The sequence below is a fragment of the Rhagoletis pomonella genome, unplaced genomic scaffold, assembly GCF_013731165.1.
Source record: "Rhagoletis pomonella isolate Grant_MI unplaced genomic scaffold, Rhpom_1.0 Rhpom_scaffold_00001, whole genome shotgun sequence".
Lineage (NCBI taxonomy): Eukaryota > Metazoa > Arthropoda > Insecta > Diptera > Tephritidae > Rhagoletis > Rhagoletis pomonella.
Window position 1 is genome coordinate 107828765 of NW_023458555.1, and position 26539 is coordinate 107855303.

The following is a 26539-nucleotide window of genomic DNA, read 5'->3' on the forward strand; positions in this document are numbered from 1 at the left end:
GTTTTCTTGTATCAGACTCGAGTACCGGCGAAAGGGGTTGAGTTACTGCGTTACTAGTTGAGGATAGGGAAGGCGGTGGAGGCTTTGAAGACGATGCCACCACTTCAATGGGGGAAGGGGAAGATACTTCAGGCTCGTTATTATTCGAACCAGATTTCGTTACACGCTCTTTTCAGGCTGAGGGTTCTGATGTTGAAGAATATGGGGAAGAAAGATTAATTAAGCCAGTGTTCTAACGTGGAACGGCAATAATTTCCTTAGATGGTTTATGAAGACGCTTATGTTTAGACACACGGATAACCTTAACAGATTGCAAGGTATCTAAGCAATTAAAAGATTTAAACACATTTTCATATTACTTAAATTTTTCTGTTGGTACTGATAATTCTCTTCCAATTTCTGTAAAACCAAAACCAAATGTCCAAACCGAGACACTTCAGATGGTAAATACCATCACAAAGCCAGCACGATAAGTAGCGTCCAGAATCGCTTTTTACTTGACAATTATCAAGACCACACTTCATATTGAAAAATTTAATAACACTTATGTTAATAAAAAGGCAAACAAACTAAATTATAACAATTTAGGAGCTGATGTATTTAGCTTTAAAATATATGTAGCGAACAGTTCGAGTATCACTGTATTATGACAGTTAATACGCGCCGCAAACAGCTATGACAAGAATTACTGGAAGGAGTAAACAAAAAAGTAGAATAAATGCGCAAAAACAAAAACGATTTCAGTTAACCTCGAAGGATACAACAACAATGATAGCAACAAATGACTCGGTAAGATTAGATATATGCTATTGGCATTTAATTAATATTAGACACAATAACTTTCACTTAAGCTGCCTTTACATGAGGCGACTTTTAACAGGCGATAATCGCCTGCAAAAGTGGACTTGCTGTCTACTTTGAGGCAAGCGATTTTTGAATCACCATTTACACGAGCGATTTTTCTGGAGCAATGTTGAATCGCCTTATGGAAATCCAGCTTTAGCTTAATTTATTTTCACACTAAGATGCTTATTTGCACTTTTTATCACAACTTTAACTCAGAATCAGCAAATAGAAAGCCAAAATCAGAGCACAATATAAGTACAACCTCACAGCCTGACCTTTGCATTTTGGTTGTACACGGGGACAAAGGGTCTGAAACGAAGACATGTCCCTGGAAACTGGGACATATGGCAGCCAAGCGTAGGTACATACGGTAATTTCGAGAGTATTTGCACAGCTACTAAATGTAGAAAATTAATTATATCAATATTGGGTTAGCAACATTTGGTTAGCAACATTGTATTTAAAACAGTTAACTTTGACAGAGCTTAACTTAACGAAACTTGAACTTTGCATATAAATAAGTACCTATTGTAACTGTTATTAAATAAGAAAAGTCGACATATTAATATTGCATTGGTAGGGTATTAATTTTCGCTTGCATTCTTTTATGCGTAGCTTGCACTTTATGCCTTTTAGTGTATTCTTATAGCCAAATAATTTTGTTGATTAATGCACGCAAATGAAAGTAGACGCAAAATGTGGAATATGCTTATGTCAACAAAAACGTGGGAATAAAGCATCTGCATTAATTATGCTTATATCAACCAAAACGTGGGAATAAAGCCTTTACAATAATTTTGCTTACGATCTAAAGTTTTTATGGCCTTATTATTTAGCTAGTTAGCATTTAGTTTGTATAAAAACGTAATCATTAATTCAATAAACATCACTTGAAAGCACGTAATCGCTATTATTCTGAACATTTTGGTGACCCCTGTGAAAGGACATTCAGCTTAAACAAGGCCAGTGCAGCAGTTTAAGGAGCCACAAAACTTATCTAAAAGAAGAAAAATTGATCGTTTCGAGGATTTGGCCAGACAACAAAGAGAAACGGGCGTCAATATTGAATCAATTGTCCGAAACTTTAAAAAGGACCCGCAATCCAAGAAGCAGTCAATCAGCTATTACGAAGAGTGATTGAGAAGACTGGACAGCGAGTGGTCGAAGTTTGAAACAACTGACAACAAACTTCGACTGCTTGAAAACCCCCAGCTGGATCACGACTACTTTACAAAGGACTACTATAACAATATAATGGAAATTGTAAATCAGTACAAGAAGATTTTCGAGTCCGCAGTGCTCCAATTGGCTCAAACCCCGACGAGAGAATTGCGCTTAACAACTGATGAAGGAAGTACGTACCAACATGATGCTTCAGCTTCAAAAGTCAACACAGAAGCACGGCATGATACTGGAACCAAACAGGCAGCTTCCAACGAGTACACTAAACTAGTTCGCAGACAAGGGGTAATGATGGCCTCGTTGCGACGGTTACTGAACGACAACGTTTCACCACAATGTGTTCCAACAATTAATAAACTGTGGGAAAACATAGAAGACATTCACTTCAGGATATATGAGATGTTCGACAACCCAACCGAGCAGGGCTTCAAGGTCGATAACTTCATTTCACTTGAAGAAAAGGTATGGAGTACTTTGCAAGCAGCCAATAGTGACTCCCATACTGAGCAATCTTCAAACCAGCTTCCGATTAAACTGCAATCCATTTCATTGCCGAAGATAATAACTCCGAAATTCGGCGGCACCTATTTAAAATGGCAAGAATTTCATGACCTATTCTCGCAACTGGCAATAAATCAACCTCTTTCAAAAGTTCTGAAAATGTGTTACTTGAAAACTCACTTAGTGGGGGAGGCTGGAAATCTAATTAAACATTTCGCATCATCAGGAGAGAATTTTGATACAGCTTGGTTCATGCTTCTGGAGCGTTACAACAACAAACGCTTGCTGGTGAGCAAGTTAGTACATGAGCTAACTACTACACCTGGAAGCACATAAATGGACAATGTCAAAAAACTGCATGACACAACACAAGAATGTCTATTAGCATTGCAAAATTTGCCGATAGACACATCAACATGGGATCCACTTCTGCTCCCCCTTCTACTAAAGAAACTGGATCAACCGACTCGTTTGCGGTACGAACAATCATTATCAAAGCCACGGGAGGTACAAACACTCAAGGAATTCCTGCAATTTCTGGAGAAACACTTTCAATCCATGGAAGCGATGGGTGTCAAAGACAAATCTACAAGCTCAACTGCAAAGGTGTGCACTTCAGTCACATCCAAAGGTGATAGAAATGACACTTGCAGCATGTGCAAAAAAGGAAAACATCCATTATTTTCTTGCAAGGAATTTTTACAACAGTCTCCATCGGCACGCTTTCAGTTCATACAAGGGCAGAAATATTGCCACAATTGCCTACAACCGGGACATGGTTCTAAAAATTGTATATTAAGAAACTGTCTGAAATGCAACAAAAAACACAACACGCTGTTACATTTCGAGGATTCAAAAAGGGATGTGAGCAAAGACATTACATCAGTAGCCACATTTCGCATCACTCCTACACAAGGCAACGAATCGCAAAGTACTACACCATCCAGGACCAAATCAACGCCATCAAAAGACGAATCAGCGTCACTTACCACCGCAAAGCACACAAAGTCAAACACATATGTACTACTCAGCACTGCCATGGTGAAAGTCAGAGGAATCGGAACAGAAGTGCAGTGTCGGGCAATTCTCGATTCAGGCTCACAAGTTAATTTTGTGACTGAACGATTGGTTAAACATCTTGGCATCTTAACTAAACCATCATCAATCTCCATTAGTGGCATGGGGTCAAGGAGCACTAAGATACAGCATCGAGTCAATGTGGCGCTACAGTCTCGGATCAACAACTTTACAACGCGGCTAGAGGCAGCGGTATTGCCTCAGATTATATCCCCGCAGCCGTCGCAAGAAATCAAGATCGACGAATGGCAAATTCCTGAGAACATCATGTTAGCCGATCCATCATTCAATCGTCCTGACAAAATTTATATATTGTTGGGGGCGGAATTCTACAACCAACTGATGGCAGGAGGGCAAATCAAACTGTCAGATGACCTACCCATTCTGCAAAATACAGTGCTACAGTGCTCAAATGCAATATGTGGAATCTGTACCAACGATGACATCAACCTAGATGCCGCCATTGCTCGATTATGGGAACTTGAGGATGTTGCAACTGTAAGAAAACAACATTCCGTAGCAGAAAAACAGTGCGAAGCTCATTTCGCACAACATACACTCATCAACGAAAATGGGAGATTCATGGTAAGGCTACCATTTCATGAAAATCCGGAGGCCTTAGGGTAATCCTATGGGATGGCGTATAATCGATTCCTGGCCTTAGAACGGCGACTGGCAAAATCGCTCCAGACAAAGAATCAATATGTACAATTTATGGAGGAATATGAGAACTTGGGTCACATGACGCAAGTGGATATTGATTCCATCAGTAAACCTACGTACTTCATTCCTCACCATTGCATTGTGAGACCCGAAAGCCGCACTACAAAATTACGTGTGGTGTTCGACGCATCAGCAAAATCGTCCACTGGCATGTCTTTGAACGACCTCATGTATACCGGACCCACTGTTCAGAGCGAGCTTTTCACCATTTTACTTCGCTTCCGTTTGCCCAGGTTCGTCTTCACAACAGATGTAGAAAAGATGTATCGGCAGATGTTCATTCAACCGGACGAGCGCAAATTCCAACTTATCATCTGGCGAAAGGATTCAAGCCTACCAATAAAGTATTATCAGCTAAATACAATCACATATGGGACAAGATCTGCTCCATATTTAGCCACCAAATGTTTGCAGAAAATTGCAAAAGAAACTGCATTACAATATCCTCTTGGTGCTCAGTTTATACAGGAAAGTTTTTATGTAGATGACGGAATTGGTGGGTCAGACAGCTTAACCACGACGATGGAAATCCAACAGCAACTGATACACATCTTAAAACCACGTGGTCTTAACCTAAGAAAATGGTGCGCCAATCACTCACAATTACTGCAAAATGTTAGCAAAGAGGAACAAGAAGTTGACATAGACTTTGACAATGACACCAATCAAACTATTAAAACGTTGGGGTTAACATGGATGCCTAAGATGGATCGATTCTGCGTAAAGGTATGCCTAGGAAGCTGCAGCCTTGCAACTAAACGCTCAGTCAGCGCCGATCTTGCAAGGCTCTTCGATCCGTTGGGGATACTACCACCAATTGTAGTCATGGCAAAAATGTTTATTCAAGATCTCTGGCAACTGAAGCTGACATGGGATGAAGCATTACCAGCCGATTTGAATGAGAGATGGACAACATTTCGAAATGATTTGCAAAAATTGGACAACATGCAAGTTTCACGGCACGTGTTCGAAGGATACATCCCAGCAAAAATTGAAATTCATGTCTTCTCCGACGCATCATAAAAGATTCGAGCTGAATGAGGGACGAGTGCAAGTGAGGCTGCTCTATGCAAAATCACGTGTGGCACCCTTGAAACGGCAAACTATTCCTCGGATTGAGCTCTGTGTATCAGTACTGGGTGCTCAACTAACTACAAGGGTCAAATCAGACCTTAAGCTAGACGATGTGGCTACATACTTTTGGACTGATTCACAAATCGTGTTGGCATGGATTAACTCATCCTCAGCATCATCCCAAACATTTGTGGCAAACCGTATAGCTGTTATTCATGAGCACACTACCGCTGAACAATGGCGGCATATAAGCTCAAAAGACGACCCAGCTGACATTCTATCACGAGGACTGCCGCCGGGGAGACTAGAAACCTGCAATATGCGGTTTTATGGGCCAACAATCTTGCTTGGCAAAGAAGACACTTGGCCTTCAAAGTATTCCAAGGCATTATCAGTAATCGACGAAGGTATCAACATGGAACGGAAAGGGGTGACATCAGTCGCTGTTGCAACCACTGGACATGAAGGAAGCGTACTTTATAGCATTCGACACAATGGCTCTTTCAAAACATTACAAAGAGTGACAGGCTACATGCTTAGATTTATCAACCAGGCCAGAAACCAATCGCGGGAGTCAGACATTCCCTTGACCGTACACGAATTGGAAAAAGCGCTTGTGGTAATCGTTCGTACAATGCAGCAATCGGACTTTGAGGAAGAGCTTCAGCACCTTAAAAAATACAACGAAATTCGCAAATACAGTTCTTTCCGCAGCCTGTCACCGTTTCTGGACAATAATGGCATCATCCGAGTTGGAGGGCGTCTACACGCATCAGAACTTGCATACGATGCCAAACACCCTATGCTAATTCCACATAACAATTCACTCGCCAAATTATTAGTACAAATGATCCATAAAGAAAACCGTCATTGTGGACCTCAAGTGCTCTTAGCTTACATAAGGCAAAGATTTTGGCCTATAAAGGGAAAATTGCTGACACGATCAATTGTGCTCAACTGTGTAAGATGCATCAAAGCTATGCCAAAACTAATGAGTCAAATTATGGGGAACTTGCCTTCAACAAGAGTAACTCCAGCAAGACCATTCATCAACTCAGGCGTGGACTTCTGCGGGCCATTTTGGGTTCACTTCAAGATAAGGGGAAAGAAACCACAAAAGGCCTATGTAGCGGTATTTTGCTGTTTTGCCACAAAGGCAGTGCGTTTGGAATTAGTCAGCGACTTAACGACGGATGCATTTATTGGTGCCTTAAAACGATTTATAAGCCGAAGAGGACATTGTCAAAATTTATATTGTGACAACGCAACCAATTTTGTAGGCGCGAAAAACCAGCTTTCTGAACTTACTGACGTTGTTTATGGAAATTCATCACGAGAATCAATAGTAAAGCAATGCAGCGGAAAGGGAATTACATTTCATTTTATACCTCCTAGGACTCCACATTTTGGCGGTTTATGGGAAGCAGCGGTAAAACCAGCTAAGCATCTATTAATAAGAAGCACCTTGACAGTGTCCTTAACGTATGAAGAATTGGACACGGTAATCATCGAGGTGGAAGGAATCCTAAATTCCAGACCAATCAGCCCAATATCCGACAATACTAACGATCTAACAGCTTTAACTCCGGGCACTTCCTCATAGGAGAACCCCTTAATGCCCAAGTTGATCCAACGTATAGGCCGCAGCGAACAAATTTATTAACAAGATGGAAACTTGTTTCTCACCTCAAACGCGGGTTTTGGAATCGGTGGTCCCGCGAATATTTATCGGACCTTCAGCTGCGAAATAAGTGGAAGACACAACACAACAACATCAACGTAGGTGACATGGTGATCATCAAAGAAGACAACACACCGGTACTGCAGTGGCCATTAGGAAGAATTATCAATGTATATGAAGGAAACGACGGTGTAGTGAGAGTGGCTGATGTAAAAACTGCTGGTGGCACTTGCAAGAGGCCTATTCATCGGCTTGCACCTTTGCCCAAGGAAACAAATGATGCCACAGAACGACAATCAACCAACAAACTGCTTGAGGAAGACAAAATTCCACCAAGGAGGAATAATCCTTCCTTACACCAAGGACTTGCTACACTTCTGATTACCCTACTCATCTTACCATTGGCTTTAGGAGCTGAACTTCAAAAGAAGCGATTTGGACCAAGGCTTGGCATTCATTTTGAAGGAATAGGCTCAACAGCCATATCAACTACTGATTGGAACCTAATAATCTACTATGACACGGAAGGACATGGAAGGAACTAGCAGCGCTGTCAAATGGCACAAGGGTCCTGCGCCATTATTTATGTCAAGAAATCACACAAAAAGCTCATGTCTTTCTCGGATAGCACATCTTGAACAGACTGAAAAAGAGTTGCAGCTAGATTACGCAAAAGTAAAATTTAATCGGCGTAAACGAGGTGCCATTGATGCAGTTGGAAATATCGCTCATTCTTTGTTTGGAGTACTGGACGCAGAATATGCAGAACAAATGTCCAAAACAATCACACACGTTAAGGCAAATGAACTACATCTGCTGCACCTGATCAGAAATCAAACATCCATTGTGGACTCAACCATCAACATTTTGAAGCAGGATCAAAAAGCGGTCAAGAGGAAGTTCGATATCGTTGATCAACAAGTGAGTCAAATATTCCAGAGGATCAGCAACGACACGCATAAGATATACCAAGAAAAATAATTTCGAATCTTTTCCTCGTTATCCATCCAACTCACACTTATGGCAGCTAATTTGCAAAGAATGCAATCTGCAATATTAGCCGTTCTAATAGATACTCATCACGGAAAAATAAGTCCTCTTCTGCTGACGCCCAGCCAATTGCAAGACGAAGTAAACAAAATTAAACTTCACTTATCAGCACCATTGGAACTGCTTGTAAATCAGGAAGATTTATTCCAGCTATACCAACTCATGGCGGTTAAGGGAGGACTTACAGAAAAGCATGTTGTATTCAGCATCACATTGCCTCTGGTAGAGCATGATCGATATGACTTGTTCAATCTACTACCAATTCCTACTTGGACTAATGGGACTATGATTGAAATAAGTCCGTGTGCTGCAGTTGCAGTTTTGGCAATAAACACAGCTCTCGGTCAATATTTCCCGCTGAGCATCTCCAAATTTCAATCTTGTGTGGATATTAAAAATGGAAATTACATCTGTTCTAAAATTCAAATTCGTTATAGTCACGGTTCATCTAAATGCGCATGTGAAGTAAATTTATTCAACAACAACACCCAGTCAAGTTGTCAACTGCGAAAAACACCAAACGATGTTGCATGGATATCACTACAGCATAAAAATCAATGGATTTATGCCACGTCAGTTTCATCTCGTGCAACCGCAGTATGTGGAAAAGAAATCATTCAGGCGATTCTAAAAGGATCAGGACTGTTATCACTCCAACCAGACTGCACACTCAAACATAATTTTATATCAGTTCAAGCAGGTCAGTTGATATCGACGAGTCTTTGCTCGTCCTACACTAGCCTGGGAGAAATTTCCGAAGTAGCTGCAGCAGAACATATAAAGCCTCTTCTTCAATCACGGGATGATGAGAAATACATAACACAAATACAAAACCTCACGTCCTTACAATCATCATTGGCCAATCAACGCATATTAGAACTCCCAAACAAACTTGAAGCACAAAATGCTCACCACATAACGGTTGGGTACACTGCCTTGGTTACAGTTCTGTGCCTTTTGGTGTACATGCTAGTCAAAAGAAAATTTAAAACAGCCAAACAGGAAACATTGCACGCATCCACGACTGCGACCACATCCGGTCAAAATTAAAAACCCACACCTGCATTCTCAAGGAAGTTTGGACTTTACGATAAACATTTCGGACAGAATCTGCCAAGGAATTCGAGCTGCGCTCGCCGGGGGGGAGGATGTTATTAAATAAGAAAAGTCGACATATAAATATTGCATTGGCTTTATTCAACAGGGTATTAATTTTCGCTTGCATTCTTTTATGCGTAGCTTGCACTTTATGCCTTTTAGTGTATTCTTATAGCCAAATAATTTGGCATGTGTCAAGTTACATATAAGACATTGTTGATTAACACACGCAAATGAAAGTAGACGCAAAATGTGGAATATGCTTATGTCAACAAAAACGTGGGAATAAAGCATTTGCATTAATTATGCTTATGTAAACCAAAACATGGGAATAAAGCCTTTACAATAATTTTGCTTACGATCTAAAGTTTTTATGGCCTTATTATTTAGCTACGTAAGCATTTAGTTTGTATATAAACGTAATCATTAATTCAATAAAGATCACTTGAATGCAATCAAGCAAACAACAGTGTTCGAACTTGGCGTAATCGCTATTATTCTGAACAGTAACACTGAAAAATGAAAGATAAGTAAATATTAAATCGACCGCCGAGACCGTCATTACTCGGGACAAAACTCGTGTGTTTAATTATATTTTTACATGGTGCCGAAACCCGGGACGGTTGTGTAATCAAATCGTTAAGCGGATTATACACTAACGTGCGGGTTGAGTTAATACATATAAGCGAAAAACAAACTTTATTAAAGCTATTAGCGAAAAGGTGACTTATTTGAATAAATAATAGCGAAATCTAATGACTAGCGGTCGGAATTTTGGTGAAAAATGGAGGCCGTATATCGTTCCACGTGTCGTGCACAAGTCACGAAATTGTGTAATACTATCGCCAACTACCTCAAAACTTTTAATACCATAAGCTTCTCGGAAGTCAGCGATCCAATGGGGGTGGAGTCGGAGATGGCAATTTACATTGAGCGGCTTAAACATGCTCATAGAAATTTGAAAGTGGCTGATGAAGCCATGCGGCTCTCAATCAAGCAGGAAAAGGAGTGAGTTGAAAAGGAGTGTGAAACCATATTGGAATACGATGACAAAGCGGTTTCAGCTATAGCACAGCTAGAGCACGTTGTACGCGCTTACTTCAAAACAGCGCCTGCAGCAGAAGGCCAATCTAAGAATTCCGGCGAAGACACAATTGCCGCAGCGAGTGGCGACGGCGACGGCTTTAGTGGCGTGAGGCTAAAAGCCTGCGAATTGAAAAAGTTCGATGGAAATTTCGAACATTGGTTACCTTTCTGAGAACAATTCAAGCGAGCCGTTCACGAGAACAGGAAGCTGTCCGTAACGGCAAAATTTAACTTTATTAGCGAGACCTTGATCGGCAAGGCAGCAGCGTCAATAGCGGGATTTACTCCAACTGAAAAATGCTATAGCGAGGCTTTCTCTCTCCTACATGAGGAGTATGGCAACAACGACAAAATTGTCGAAAAATTTGTCCAAAAATTGATGAGCATAAAGCCGGTACAATCATCAGCCGATGTGCGTGGGCTTCGGCAACTTTACAATGAAGTGACTTCTACAATGTGGTCTCTCATAGCGTTTCAAATATCATCGTCACAATATGATATAATGGTAAAGTCCATTCTATTAAAGGCTATTCCCGCAACAATGCGCGTACAGTTCTACAGATCAGCGGACAAGCCAGCCAATAGCATCACAATGCTGAACTCCAGTATTCATACAGCAAACGAGCACATGAAAACTAGCGGAGATGAAGGAGAGCAGTTAAATAACCTTCTTAAATTTATAAAGGTCGAATTGGAAGCTTTGGAAAAATCACAATTGTCAGAGCGCGACAGAAAAGGTAATGAGCGTGAGCGCAAAGAAGTTCGGATGCGCAGCACTGGCACAGCAGCGGGCTTATTTTCAGGCAGCAACGTGCAGCAACAATGCGTTTTTTGTAAGAAGGCACATGCAGCCCGAAACTGCAAAAGCGATTTAAGCATCGAGCAGAAAAAAGCTATTATGCGAAGAGAAGGGAGATGTTTCCGATGGGCCAACAAAAATCACAACTCTAGGTTTTGCAAAGCGCAATGGATAAGTTGCGAAACATGTAGCGGCCGCCACATAACATCAATGTGTGAGCGGCGATTAAGAGACAACAAGAGCGGCGACAATCAAGGGCGAAGCGACAGGATGCAGCAAAGAGAACGCCATGAAGAGGCGTAAACGACAGCGAATGTAATAGGCGCAGCGGAGCTCAATACCATTGAATTTAGCGAAGGAGAAATATTTCTTCAAACAGCAAAAGCTGTCGTTAGCGAAATAAACAACTGCAACAGCGTAATGACGGATTAATAATGGACAACGGTAGCCAGCGAACATACGAAAAATTAACCAGCGTTCTCAGCCTACCTACATGCGGATTTGAGAAAATGAAAATTTTGGCATTCGGTGACAAAAAACAAAATAAAAAAGCGACTAATTTTAAAGTTGTTGAGCTTTCACTGCAAAGCCAGTATAACGAAAAAGCGATTTTAGCGCCAAACATATGCGTAGATATTTTACCCGTGCCAAATATTAAAAACAAAAAATTTAAGCGCATAGCAGTAGGACTAGTGGACAATAAAATTAGCAATGTAAAATTAATAGAGGGTATTAACATTTCAATCGGACAAGACAGTTATTGGAAATTTAATACGGGCGAAACACGAATGATTTCCGACCACCTAGTGGCTGTGAGTACAAGGCCACCATGAGGAGCACAACGGCCAGAAGTTTACAATAACAAATTATGCAGAAGTTTGTGAGGAAACGTTTGACATAACGAAATTTTGGAACCTAGAGTCTGTTAGCATTAGTAGCAGCTCAGCGTGCGAAGACAATTTAACAAAAAGAACAATATCCCAAATAAAGAAATTAAATGGCCGTTATGTCGTAAACTTACCGTGGAAAAACTCTAGCGGAACGTTGCATAACAATAAAGACAGCACTTGGTAGATTACGTAGTTTAACAAATAAATTACTACAAAATAATGAAAAGCTAGTCGAGTACGATCTGCGTATGAGAGAACTATTACAAAGCGGTGTGGCAGAAAAAGTCAGTCAAGTATGAAGTGGCATGCGGGTTTATTATATGCCTCATAAGCCAGTGTATCGGGAGGATAAAACTACGACAAACACGCGAATAGTTTTTGACGCTTCTTCGAGCGAGCCGGGACTTATGTCTTTGAATGACCCTTTAAGCGCAGGCGACAATCTTATAGCTGATCTTACAAAAACTTTGCTGAGATTTCGGTCGAATGCTATAGCGGTGATAGCAGATATAGAAAAGACTTTCCTACAAATCTCAATAGCCGTGGAAGATCGTGACTCACATCGGTTTTTGTGGTATGAAACGGTGCCAAAAGAAAACGAGCAATTGCCAAAAATAGTCGAATATCGAATGGCGTGGGTGACATTTGGCACAACTTCGAGCCCTTTCTTGCTATCAGCGACAATACAAAAACACCTTACTGTATCTGCGCAGCAATATGGTCGCATATGCGACAAGCTGAAGGAATCGTTTTATGTTGACGATTTAATAATAAGCGTGTCCAGTCACGAAGAAGCTAAGACAACCTTCGTTCAAGCAAATGAAATAATGGCAGCGGCGAAATTCAATTTGAGGAAATGGAATTCGAATGACGTTCAGCTACGAAAGTTCTTCAAAACCGAGGAAACAGAAGAATCGAAAAGCCAAAAAGCTTTAGGCATCAATTGGTATATAAGAAGCGATGAAATCAGCGTAGCAACGCGTATCTTCAAGCCTTAAGACCAACAAAGCGAAATGTCATGAGGGCTATGGCAAGAATTTATGGCCCATTGGGAATGTTAGGGCCCTTTACAGTACGAATAAAAATAGTTCTATAGAACATATGGAGAAAAAATATCAAGTGGGACCATACGCTAAGCGGAGACATATTGAGTGAATTCCAATGCTGGCAAAAAGAGCTGAATTTCCTTGCTGAATTTAAAATGCAACGCGCGCGAGCGATGGAGTTAGAAACGAGCTTCACATATTCGCTGATGCTGGCCCGAAAGCCTACGGTGCTGTAGCGTACATACGACAAATTGCAGCGAGAGGAACTAATTTTGTATGTTCAAAAAATAGAGTGAGTCCCATAGAAAAGTCCAAGCGTAGCGGCGAGCTTACATTACCTAAGCTGGAGCTAACTGCAGCCTTAACAGCAACAAGACTAAAACAATTTCTAGTTGATGCACTCGACTTCGAAGTGCACTCAACGACCTTGTGGACTGACTCAGCTATTGCACTCAATTATATCAATGGACAAGGCAAGCAGATAAAGCCCTATGTAAAAGCGCGCGTGAACGAGATAATTAAGATTACAAATATATACGATTGGAGACATTGCCAAGGTAAAACAAATCCAGCTGATCTTTTAACACGAGGAGTGAAAGCTAAGGTGCTAGTCGATTCAACCGTATGGAAACATGGACCCATCTGGCTGGGAGAGATTGAGTCGAAATGGCCAGAGGAGTTCTTCGTCGACAAATCAACTAGCCTGCTGTTAAATGCGAGTGGAAAAATAAGCGCTCAGGAGCTGGAAACACTGCTAGTTGTAGGGAGCTTTAGCAAACTCAAGCGGCTCTTAAGAGTAACAGCGTACATATTACGATTCATACGAAACTTAAAAACAAACGCGGCGACTAGAAATCAGCAAAATACTACAAGGGGCGAAATCAGCGAGCGAACTAAATGAAGCAGAATCTTATTGAATTAAATATACCCAGCAGAGCGAGTGTAGGGAAGAAATTATGGCGTTGGAGCAACAGCGTTCGATACCATCGTATTCAAAAATCGGGTCATTGAACCCTGTTCTCGTTGATGGCATTTTGAGGCTCAACAGCAGACACCCGTCAAGCGATTATGGTAATTTTAGGCCAATAATTTTACCCAAAAATTCTCATTACAGCCAACTAGTTGTAAGCGAGGCGCATCAAACCGTACTTCATGGTGGCATCAATTCAGTGCTATGCCAAATACAAAAGAAATTTTGGATCGTGAAAGCGCGGCAGCTAATCAAAACGACTCTGCGGCATTGAATAATATGCAATAAACTGCATGGTAAGAGTGCTAACAAACCCTGGACTACATTACCAGCCGAGAGAGTATCAACGAGCCGGCCATTTGAAACAACTGGCGTAGACTTCGCGGGTCCACTTTACGCAAAGGCACACAACAACGGCGAACAGCGGAAAGTATACGTCATGCTACTGACGTGTGCCGCGATTCGAGCGGTTCATCTCGAACTAGTGGCAGATCTATCAACGAAAAGCTGCATTGATGTACTGCGACTATTTATGGCGAGACGAGGCGTTCCAGCGGTTATGATGTCGGACAATGCTAAAACTTTTAAGCGAGCAGGTCTTGAGCTCCAAAAATTTAACGACCTTATGGAAACCAGCGAAGTCCAAGAAATGGCGGCACACCAGAATATCTCATGGAGATTTTTTCCAGAGCGAGCCGCATGGTGGGGAGGATTTAGGGAGCGGCTTGTTAGAAGCGTCAAGAATTGCTTAAAGGCAGCAATCGGAAAAGCGAACCTAACGATAGATGACCTCACTACATTGCTAGCGGAAGTTGAAAGCATTGTCAATGCGAGGCCTTTAACTTATATCTCTAGCGACCAAAATGATTTGGAGCCACTTACTCCATCTCATTCCCTAACTAATTGGAAATCTTCTTTACTCCAAACAGATTTTAAAAGCGGTGGTTCATCAATAGCTAAAGCATGGCAGTTGCGCCAAACTTTAATTAAGAAATACTTGCAGAGGTGGCGTACCGAATACCTGCAAAAGCTGCGAACTATTCACCACAACAAAAGCGGGCCAGTTCGAAGCGTTAAAGTGGGTGATGTGGTATTAGTTCACGAAGACAACAAGCCTCGTTTGCTCTGGCGACTGGCGGTAATCATTCACGTTTACAAAGGAAGAGATGGCCGTGTTCGATCGTGCGATATTCGGGTACAAAACCAGCAGATACTGAAGCGGCCAATACAGTTGTTGTATCCGATGGAGATTGCATCTTCATTAGCCGGGGCCGAGGATGAAGAAAATTGATTATATCAATATTGGGTTAGCAACATTTGGTTAGCAACATTGTATTTAAAACAGTTAACTTTGACAGGGCTTAACTTAACGAAACTTGAACTTTGCATATACATAAGTACCTATTGTAACACTGAAAAATAAAAGATAAGTCAATATTAAATCGACCGCCGAGACCGTCATTACTCGGGACAAAACTCGTGTGTTTAATTATATTTTTACAACTAAAAGAGTACAATGATCCCTGTGGGGAAAATCTCTAGTTTTGAACTGGTGCGCTTCTAGTACATTTAGAACCACTACTAGTTCACGATAAATCTCTTTTGCATGCAAATGGCGAATTTAACACAGCGGTGTCATAGGTATTGGAAATTGTCCCCCGTTGCATTACCTTTTCTATAGTTCAGAACCAGTCCTCAATTCGACATATGGGATCTAGTTCGCTTTGCACCCTATTTTCTATAGTTTCGAACCAGTTGTAAACGAAAAAAGTAACAAGATGTTTTCTTTTTGTATTTGGTTTATTAAGTCAATGAAACAATAAGTTCTTATAGACTAGCTAACAATGTATAGTATATAAATTAAGGGCAACTTAATAAGTAATTAATGCTTAAAATAAGAAAACAGTAGATTCTTAAAACAGAAACGGCTTAATGAAAAGTCAATACAGCAATTCCTTTCTATTGAATTAAACTCAATTAAAGATCTAGTGATAGGTCCATTCAAAGCATAGTTGGATTTACAAGCATTAATAGAAAAAGTATAATGCCGCCGAAGATTTTTTACAGGAACATAGAATTTTATCAAATCCAACAATAGAGGACAATCAATGTTACCATTAACAATATCATAGATAAATGTGACTGCCGAAATTATTCTTCTACTTTGAAGAGTATGCAAATTTATGAGTTTACACCTTGAGGTATAAGGAGGAAGAGGTAATTCAAACTTAAGATGCGATAAGCAGTATTTCAGAAAAATTTTTGGGTTACCATGGTAGAAATTTTTAATTATTTGAGTGAAAGCTACTAGTTGTGACCTAGAATTCTACCAGTTTGCGTTTCAGCCCAACTAGTTCTCGTTCTATCCTTTTTCAATGTTAGCGACTGGTATTTTTAACATTGCGATGTCCTACGAGATGTCAATTGTCAGGCTATGCATCAGCATCTACTAGTAGAAATACTAGTAGCATCATACCAGTTGATGAGATAGTCTGCCAATTCATCCCCCATGAAAAGCATTAGTATGCCTTTTTGCTCGCGGCGCTCCAACAGTCACAATGTCCGGCAGGGCAAAGCACTTGCGTGATATGCCTGAGGTACCAGGTTCAAGCGCTGGCACAGGGGAAATTTTTTTATTTACTTTTTGTTTATAATATTCCTTTTATTTATATTTTGTATTTAGGTTTTTTTTTGGTTATTCAACTAGATTTTTAAGTTTGTTATTTATATTTAATTTAAATTGAAATAATTTTTCCTACTTACATTGATCTAACTTTAAAAATCTTAACCACCTCCAAGCGGCCTGCGAACCTGCGATCCCAGAACCAGAACCAGTAGTCTTCACGTGACGCCACAGCCGACATTTGTAAGAAAGGCAATTAATTAGGTTTTTTTTTTAGGCTTTGGCAATTCAAAGGCAGATGTCGCTGAACGCTTAAGTTCTTCGAAAATGTGGAACTGGTATGCACATACTAGTTTATGAACTAGTAGTTTTTTTAACTGGTTTGGGTTTTCACTGCAGGGAAATTGTGCATTTGAAAACAAGTTTACATACCTTTGGCTGCAGCTGAATTTGCAGAGGTGCTGACTGTTATTGGTTATGTTCCAGAAGGTCCCATAATGTTAAGATGTTAACACAAATATTAGTTTTGTATTACCAAACTACTATGAAAAAGCATCTACGACGTGCAGACTGAAAGCGTATTTCAACGAAAAGCCCGCCAAGAAAAAATCTATTTAAAGTAAACAAGCCCCCGCTGCATCCCTTTTTCAGTAGTTTCGAACTAGTTCGAAATTCGCCAGATGAGATCTAGTTCATTCTGCATCCCTTTTACTATAGTTTTGAACCAGTTCTAAATTCGTCAATTTAGATATATATTTCAACCATTTTTTATTAAAAGTGCCACATATCGCTGCTTTTGAACTGGTGGCGATCTAGTTAATACCAGACTGGTTCGTTTTTTGCGATAAAGATCTAGTACGGAACTTAAATTTTGGTTCACCAGTTCGGGGTTACCCTATAGGGAAACCACCGCAATACACACAAGCAAAAGCATAAATAAAATACCAAATACAAGAAGGCCAAAGCACAAATACAATACCAAATACACACCTACCACAAAAAATTATTATTCCTTGTTTTTGCAAAACACTGAATAAGTTACAGCAGCAGCAGCGCCCGCGGAATGAACGCATACACATGTTATTAAACTACACTGCAGTCCAAACCAGTGAGAAAAAATACTAGTTCATTAACTAGTATGTGCCTACCAGTTCGTCAATTTCGAAGAACTTAGGCGATCAGCGACATCTGCCTTTGAATTGCAAAAGCCAAAAATAAAACGCAATTAAGTGCTTTTCTTACAAATGTCGGCTGTGTCGTCACGTGAATACTACTGGTTCTGGTTCTGAAACGCAGTTCGAGGCCGCTTGGAGGTGGTTAAGATTTTGAAAGTTAAATAAATGTAAGTAAAAATAATTTATTCAATTTATAAATAAATAACAAATTTGAAAATCTAATTGCATTGCAAAAAACATTTATTAAGAAATACTTGTGCTATGAAAACAAAGAAATTAAACAAAAATATTTTTTTTATTAAATTTAAAAATTACAATAAACAGCATAAACAAAAAAATAAATTTATAAAAAATAAAAATAAAATAAAAAATAGAAAATAAAAAAATTTTCTCTGCGCCAGGATTTGAAACTGGGACCTCAGGCTTACCACGCGAGTGCTTTGCTCTGTCGGCCATTGTGATTGCTGGAGCATCGCGAGCAAAAAGGCACACTTATGCTTTTCACGGGGCATGAATTGGCAGACTATCTCATCAACTGGTATGATGCTACTAGTATTTATACTAGTAGATGCTGATGCTTAGCCTGACAATTGACATCTCGTAGGACATCGCAATGTTAAAAATACCAGTCGCTAACATTAAAAAGGATAGAACGTGAACTAGTTCGGCTGAAACGCAAACCGGTAGAATTCGAGTTCACAACTAGTAGCTTTCCCTGCAGGGTATGTACACCATTGAATTTTAGTTGACAATATTGTAAATTGAAATGAAATAGTGAAATTTGCTTCGTCACTGCAATACACAATCGCGTTGCTCCGCTTTTAAGCGCTCGGCGATAAAAATAAAAGCTATAATAAGGCGGGATCAGCTATTTCCACAAATGAAATTGCAATTTCACATTCAGCCTGAGTTGTCACAAATGGTGGTTTAATATTGGCAAATGTTCGATATGCTACAACAAAATCGATAACGATAAAAAGTGTTGCTACATCATAATTTAAGCTCTAACTCCATAACCTACTTATCGCGTGTTTCGACGCATTTATCTGATAGCGCAAAACAAATTGAATTCAAGGGGGAAAATCGCCAATAATCGCCAAAGGCGATTTCCTAAATTTTTACGCGCAAATATCCTAAAAACTCGCCGAATTGGCGCTCAATCACCAAATCTGGACACTCTGATTAAGACTATGCAAGCACAATGCTTTGCGCTCACGTTTAGCGTTTATGTACTAAATCTATGAGGAACTATTAACGGTTTTCTCTTCTTTATCCAACAGATTAATATCCTCAAGACGAAATTTCAATCAAACTATGCGATTAAGTGATCATTTTGAACGACCTGAAAATTTAAATTTGCTGTGGGATAATGATAACTTTGACTCACTTATTCGTGGCTTAACAACACAATTACAAAAGCGTCCCGACAGTAACATAGATAAAGAGGTATGTTTTACATTCATTTATATACATACATACAAATATACATACATATATATGTTACCGGCCAAACCCGATCTTAGGACAAAAGAGGTCTTCCTAGACTAAACTAGATCTACCTATATTTAATATATCCGTCCAATACGGAAACAAGTTGGGCGCAACAATATTGTGGACTGCGTACCTGGAGTTGAACTGATGAGGGTTATTTTTTTGAAGCGCGGAAAGTGCGGATCTAGTTTAGTCTAGGAAAAACTAGTTTGTGATAAGATCGGGTTTGGCCGGTAACATATATGTACATATATACCAGTGTACACAATCCCATTAATTTACGTTTTCAACGCAATTTGCCACAGAGCGAGGGTGAGTTCGAAGCGACGTCGTTACGGCGCACTAAGGGACTACAGTGGCCAAAAGTAGTAAAAACGGATTAGCGAATTCTGAAAAAGTAATTACGCAGATGCATAGCAAAATATTCAGCTAATCCAAACCAAAAATAATTTTGGATAAAATTGTATATTGGCAATCATGACACGAGCTTTAAAGTAAGAACAATGTGTAAGAAAAAATTTTAATTCTTTCGCAAGTAATTTGAATTAATTTTTCCACTTGTACGCATATATAAAAATCCAATCTGATTCATGAATAGCTTTTGAATATACCTATGGTCAAACATTGCTTTAAATTTTTATAAAACTTTTGGAATGTATAAAACAGTTTACCTTGAAATTCTACATAATTTTGTGAGTGTAAAATTTTTGAGTGCTTACTTTAAAATGGAATATTTAAAAAGGACCTAGTAAACGAGCTAAATTATATTTAGGACCAGTTAACATTAAGTATGCGTGTCATATCTCAAATAGTTCCAGCTGCGAGGAACTGCGAGCTCAGCTTCTATTTTTCCTTTTATAGACCCACCTCCTAAAAAAATTATGGAATTTTTATTTTAGAGCTGAAAGGAAAGACTCTGATGTGTACATAAAATAAATAATATGCAATATAAAGTGGAAATCTTAGGTGTAGATATTAATGACTCGCCAATCTATTAATCACAATCAACATTTAGCCAAAAATGGACGCTTCTCTGGACGAGACCCGTTTTCGATGGCAAGAGCCCTGCTTGCCTTAGCTCAGCTTTTGTTGTATAAAATGTAGGTAAAATTTAAAGTTTCAGTGTAAAAACATATCGTGCACTTAATTTAGTATGCAGGTATTGTAAATGTTTTCGTTTTGTAATTTTTAAAATGAAGAAGTAGGAACTTCTTTAGAAATAAAATAAATGTGCCTGTTCATTTTCTCCAAAATTCATAAAACTTAGTACTTGGAGCCAAAAAAAGTTGTGTAGGAGGTGGGCGCCGAACTAAGAAAAGTTGGAGCAGGGCACACCGAATTTAATCAAAAAAGATTTTTTTTAATTTGCGCCTGATTTTCTAGAAATACTGGACGACAATGTAAACCCATTTTTGACCCTTCGTTAAAAAAAATGTTTTGCCGGGGAGAAAAGATGTATTTTGGTCTAAAAATTAGCTGTTAAAAATTTTATTCGAATATGAAAACTCTAAGTACTTGCGCGTTGCATTTGAAAATTTAGAAAATCATATGCATTCAGGGCAAACAGTTTTTAACAAAATACTTGAAAATCGTGTATTTTATTGTAATTTTCTATGTAAAATAACTCACAGAATCTGAATAAAAATTACACCGGAAAGCTGCAAACTTTTGTACTTATTTTTATGCTATATAAAAGCTTATTTAATTTCAAAGTCTATAGATCCAAATCTTTTGCAAATCGATTGGAAAATAGGAAAGTTATAGCAAATTTAGTAAATGATATTGGATTCAAGCAACGTATCGATACTGTACAGCAAATTTGATCATAAAATCAATTAAAATATCATTCCATTGGCATGTTGCATACATCGCAATTAGAAAAACAGCTGACAAAAGTTTTGTTTTATTTTGTAATAGTTTGTAACAACTGTTTCGAATTGTTATGCCTTGGCTGGCAAAAAAGTTGATAAAATAGAATAAATGGAGATAGCAAAACAGTGGACTTTTAGATAAAGTTCGAAGTTTCTGCGGGAGAAACTTATATTTGTAAATATTTTCCCCCAAAATAAAAACTAGTTTACCTGAATGCATATGGTTTTCTAGATTTGCAAATGCAACGCGTAAGTACTAAGAGTTATCATTAAACCCGAGCGCACTTGTGCACAAAGGTACATTAATTTTGTTCACATAACGGTTGTTTGTAACAGCCAAGACGAATCGAGATAGATATAGACAAATGTATACATAAATGATCAGAATGAAAAGAGAAATCGATTAAGCGGTGACTGTCTGCCCGTCCGTCCGTGTACACGATAACTCGAGCAAAAATGGAGATATCTCAACGAAATTTGGTATATAGGTTTCTATTGATCCAAAGTAGGTTAGTGTTGAAAATGGGCGAAATCGGGCTGTAACCACGCCTACCTCCCATATAACGGTAATTTCCAGAAATACGAAAACTGCGATATTTTAGTAACTACTGAAGATAATTCACTCAAAATTGATATTTACAATAATTTTCATTGAAAAATAAGAATATTATAAATTTTTGGAAAATGGGCGTAGCCACACCCACTTATGGTTACATGTGTATATATTGGTAACCGCTGCACCAATTTCTTCCAGTTGTTGGCCTTGGTACAGCATACCAAATGGCCGAAAATTTTTAAAATCGAACAATAACCACGCCCACATCCCATATAGCGGTAATTTAGAGAAATGCAAAATCTTCGATAAATCAGTAAATATTAAAGCTAATTTATTCAAAATTGATGCTTGCAACAATTCCTTACCCAGAAATACGCTTGTGGTAAAATTTTGGAAAATGGGCGTTGCACCGCCCACTTATGATCACATATATGTATATCGGTAACCGTTCTACCAATTTGTACCAAACTCGGTATATTATTGTGCTTGCCACATAAAAGTAAAACGTTGAAAATTATTGAAATCGGACTGAAATTAAGGCCGCGGTTTATATAACGGTAAATTTCAGAAATGCTTGAAACTGCAATATTTCGAAATATAAGGACGCTAATTTACTCAAAATTGATACACCCGGCTTACCATCTAGCGGCAGGTTTTGGAAAGGTGAAAAAATATATATTTTATACTTGCGCCGGGTATTTAATGTTCGGCTCCTCCCGAACTTAGACTTTCTTACATGTATTCGAATAAAATTTTACACAGCTTATTTTTGGACCAAAAGACATCTTTCTCCGCCCGGCAAACAGTATGTATAAAAAAAAGTTGAAATAATGAACGGTCTAATGTACATATGTATATTAGGGTGGCCCAAAAATACATAGGAAAATAAACTTTTTTGATTTTTCCTGCTGCCACCCCCAGAACTGAAGAATATCAAAAGTAAGGAGACACGTATTTTTTTACTTTGAAATGTGGTAATATTTACCCGTGCCGCCGAGACTTTGAATTTTCCCATGTATTTTACAAGGGGAAAATATATTTTTTCGTAGAATTGCTATAAAATCGTAAAAAAAAAATTGTTTATCCCTTCAGAAGTCTTCAAAAAATAACAATATGATGCTTATTTAACTTAAAAGTATTACTAAATGTGTTTTAATAACCGATAATCCTATCTGTTATATACCAAAATGAGTTATTAACCGACTTCCAAAAAAGGTTATCAGTTCGTCGGAATATTTTTTTTTTTTTTTTTTTTATGTATGTTACCGCATGACTTTGCACCACGTCAACCGATTTCAATAATTCTTTTTGCAACGGAAAGGTAGTGTCTCAGAGGTGGTCCCATACTAAATTGGTTTTGATCCGATCATTGGATCATGAAATATATAGATATATATATATTTTTTTTAAGTCGGTTTTTTTTTGCTAAAAATTACTTATTTTATGTTTTCATAACCGCATCACGCACGAGCAGCTCAAAGGATGAGTTAATTTTTTTTTTGCATTCTACTCGATTTTTTAGTGGTTGTGTGAAAACATCAAGGCGCACGCCACAAATTGGAGGAGAAGCTCGGCCAAACACTAACATATGTGTAAGCGCCAATCTATTATTATTATTATTATTATGTGGTAAAAAATTAAAAAAGGTTGCCATATATTTGAAAATTTAAAATTATTTAAAGGCTTAATAAAATAATTTAATTTCTTTATCAAAACTAAAAGTGTTCGAAGAGATCTATAAAATACAACAACGGTTATTAAAAATTTAAAGTTACTTAATACCAGAATATGGGTATCAAATGGAAGGTTTATGCACTCTCATCAAAGGTTTTCGAAAACACATACTTAAATTCACAGATGTTCTATAATAAAATTTGTTTAAATCATTCTGCATGCGGTTAAGTAAAATATGAGTTTCAAGCAAAAGGTGTTAGAATAAAGCTTTAACCCCTACACATTTCTGGATAGAGTGCGATACATCGTCGCTACCATACCAAGCTATCAAATGTGCAAAAATGCATATTGCGTTATTTCACTTAACTTACATAATTACCTCATCTTAATTAACAGATGGGTGGCAACCCTATTTAAAAACATGTTAGTCCAAAGCTTGTGCGTACACCTTTCATGTGATACCCATATTGTGGTATTAAGTAAGCTTCAATTTTTTAACCGTTGTTGTATTTTTTAGAAAGGTTGCAACCCCGTACAAAAATGTTTTTAAATCTCTTCAACGGCTTTTAATTTTTATGAAGAAATTTAACAATTTTATTTAGCCTTTAAATAATTTAAATTTTAAAATATCTGGCCCTGTTTTTCAAAAATTTTACCACTTACCCACAGAAATGATCGAGTAGAAGCAAAAAAAAAAAAAAATTAACACATCCATTGAGCTTTTCGTGCGTGATGTAGTTATGAAAACATAAATTAACTTATTTTGGTATATAACAGATAGGAATATCGGTTATTAAAACACACTTAGTAACATTTTTAAGTTAAATAAGCATCATATTGTTATTGTTTGAAGTCTTCTGAAGGTAGTCTTCGGTAGTCTTATTCGATCCAAAAACATTTATTTTTAATGAAATTATAGCAATTTTACGTAAAAATGTATTTCCCCATGTAAAATAGATGGGAAACTTCAAAGCCCTGGCGGCACGGGTAAATATTTATCGATTTCAAAATAAAAAAATACCTGTTTCCTGTTTTTTGATATTCTTCAGATCTGAGGAGTGGCTGGAAGAAAAAAATTTCGGTATGGTTTCCACTCGCCCGATAGATGTACTATTGTGAATGAAAGTGGTATTTGTTGACTATTTATTGTGAATTTAAATGAAAGAGCTGTTCTTCTCTAGCTAAAATATTTTCAAAGCGAACTTAAGAAAGAACTTAAAAGTCGCGAAAATTACCATAAGTCATAAGAAATTAAGAAAAAACATGTTTCCTTCAACCTCAGTTGCGTTTTATATAAATTCAAATGAATTAATTGATGAGGCTACAGTAAGAAGGCAATTGAAAGATGCTTCCAATCCTTTGGAGATGAACTTGATAATGTAAGTAAATGGAAAAACTTTTATTCGTTAATTATTAAAAACAATCCTTTAGATTTCAGAGAAACTTTCGACTATAGAAAGAAGCTGTTATATGCATACATACCCAGGCGGAAAATGTAATGTGTAGTAATCGAAAGAATAATCAGTAAAACAACCCTTTTCACATTCGAAAATGTATTTTTTTTCACAGGGCGATGTTTTAAGAAAAGCGGGGCATTTGATTTTGCATTACCTAGTATCGAGAAATGAATGTGTTTTAATATGTGACTAGGCGAAGCATCGCAGTGAGCAGACGTGCTTTCTTAAGCTCTGCACTTTTTACACTATATTTTTTGTGTTTTTTGCGTTATAAGCAATAATCTGCATTCATCTGAATTGTATTGTCGCGTGCTATTGCCTGTGTTATTGTGTGTTTGCTTCAAAAGCTATGTGCAGAAAAACGCTTGAAGTAGCAAGCTGCTTCCCTGCCTTTGTACCTGGTGAGTGATGTCTCCCCCTTCCACGGTATCTCTTAAGCGCCGCTCAAGTAAAGGCTCCCCTCACGCGGCTAACAAAACCGCGAAGTTAGATGAGAGCATCGTTCTATCTACGGTACTTTCAACGCTAAGGGACTTAGAAGACAAAGTGCAGAGTCAAACTGAAAAGCTGTAATCGATATTTGATGGTCTCTCATCCAGACTGGCGGACATCGAGAATAAGCTGACAAAGCGGATAGACGAAGAAATAGCGCTATTGACAACAAATCGGCAGAGTCTGCCGCTCAAATTGCATCGCTGGAAATAAGTGTACGTTCTCTTGAAAATAAACTGAGCTTGCTGGGCAAGCAACTAGAGAGTCAGCAAGAGAAGGGAAATCTTGGTTTTAGCGCGGACACTGTTATTTTTGGCTTGCCGCATATTGAAGGCGAAAATCTCAAGAGCGATTTTTTAGCGCCTCAAATAAGGGACATTTTCCGGACTAAGTCGCGCTCAAACCAAAGCGAAAGTGGGGCGGTCATAGTGAAATTCCACTCATTAATAGATCGAAACCGCACCTTAAGCGCATTCAGAGATTACCGGAAGAGTACGAAGCAGCAAATTTCTCTTAGCGCCATCGGATTTGAGGGGCGATTTGCAATTTATGAAAGCCTCACAGTTAACAACAGAAAACTTCTGCAAGAGGCGATTAAGCTGAGACGCGCTGGTAAGCTGACATCTGTTTTTACTCTGCGGGGCGCTGTTTATATAAGAAAGGGGAAAGAGCTTGCAGCGAAGAAAATTGAAAATCAGCCTGAACTTCAGAGTTTCCGCGATGCCTGTTCTGATCTCTAGCTTTAGTGTACTCATTTTCATGTTGTGTTATAAATTCTTTATTTATTATATATTGATGGTCTCTTTAGTTTTCGTAAAGTTCAATTCTCTTTTTATTAATCTCTTTAACTTGCTTTTGTTTGGTTGCCTGTATGTTATGTGTTCTAATTTATGGCTGTTAAAAGTAATTTAAATGTTTGTAGTCTAGCGATGTTAAATGTTTTATGTAGACGTTATGATGGACTCAACGTTGTGCATTTCAATACACGGAGCCTTAACTCTGTTAAAATTGATGTTGTTAGATATATTTTTTAATGTTCATCCATTGATGTGATTTGTGTTTCTGAAACTTGGTTTCTTAATGATGTAAGTGACGTGCGCTATAGTTTGAGAAATTATAATCTAATTCGAAATGACCGGTTAGGGAAAAGGGGTGGAGGTGTGGCTATATATTACAA

At 38.4% G+C, this 26539-nt stretch overlaps 1 protein-coding gene across 1 annotated transcript in view; it reads left to right on the forward strand.

Annotated features, from left to right (window-relative positions):
* LOC118749549 (peroxidase) overlaps positions 1-26539 on the forward strand; it is a 573769-nt gene that overhangs the window by 203770 nt on the left and 343460 nt on the right. The window contains exon 5 of the mRNA XM_036484356.1: positions 19102-19267. Within this exon, the coding sequence (XP_036340249.1) occupies positions 19102-19267 (166 nt within the window). The remainder of the gene's footprint in view (positions 1-19101; positions 19268-26539) is intronic.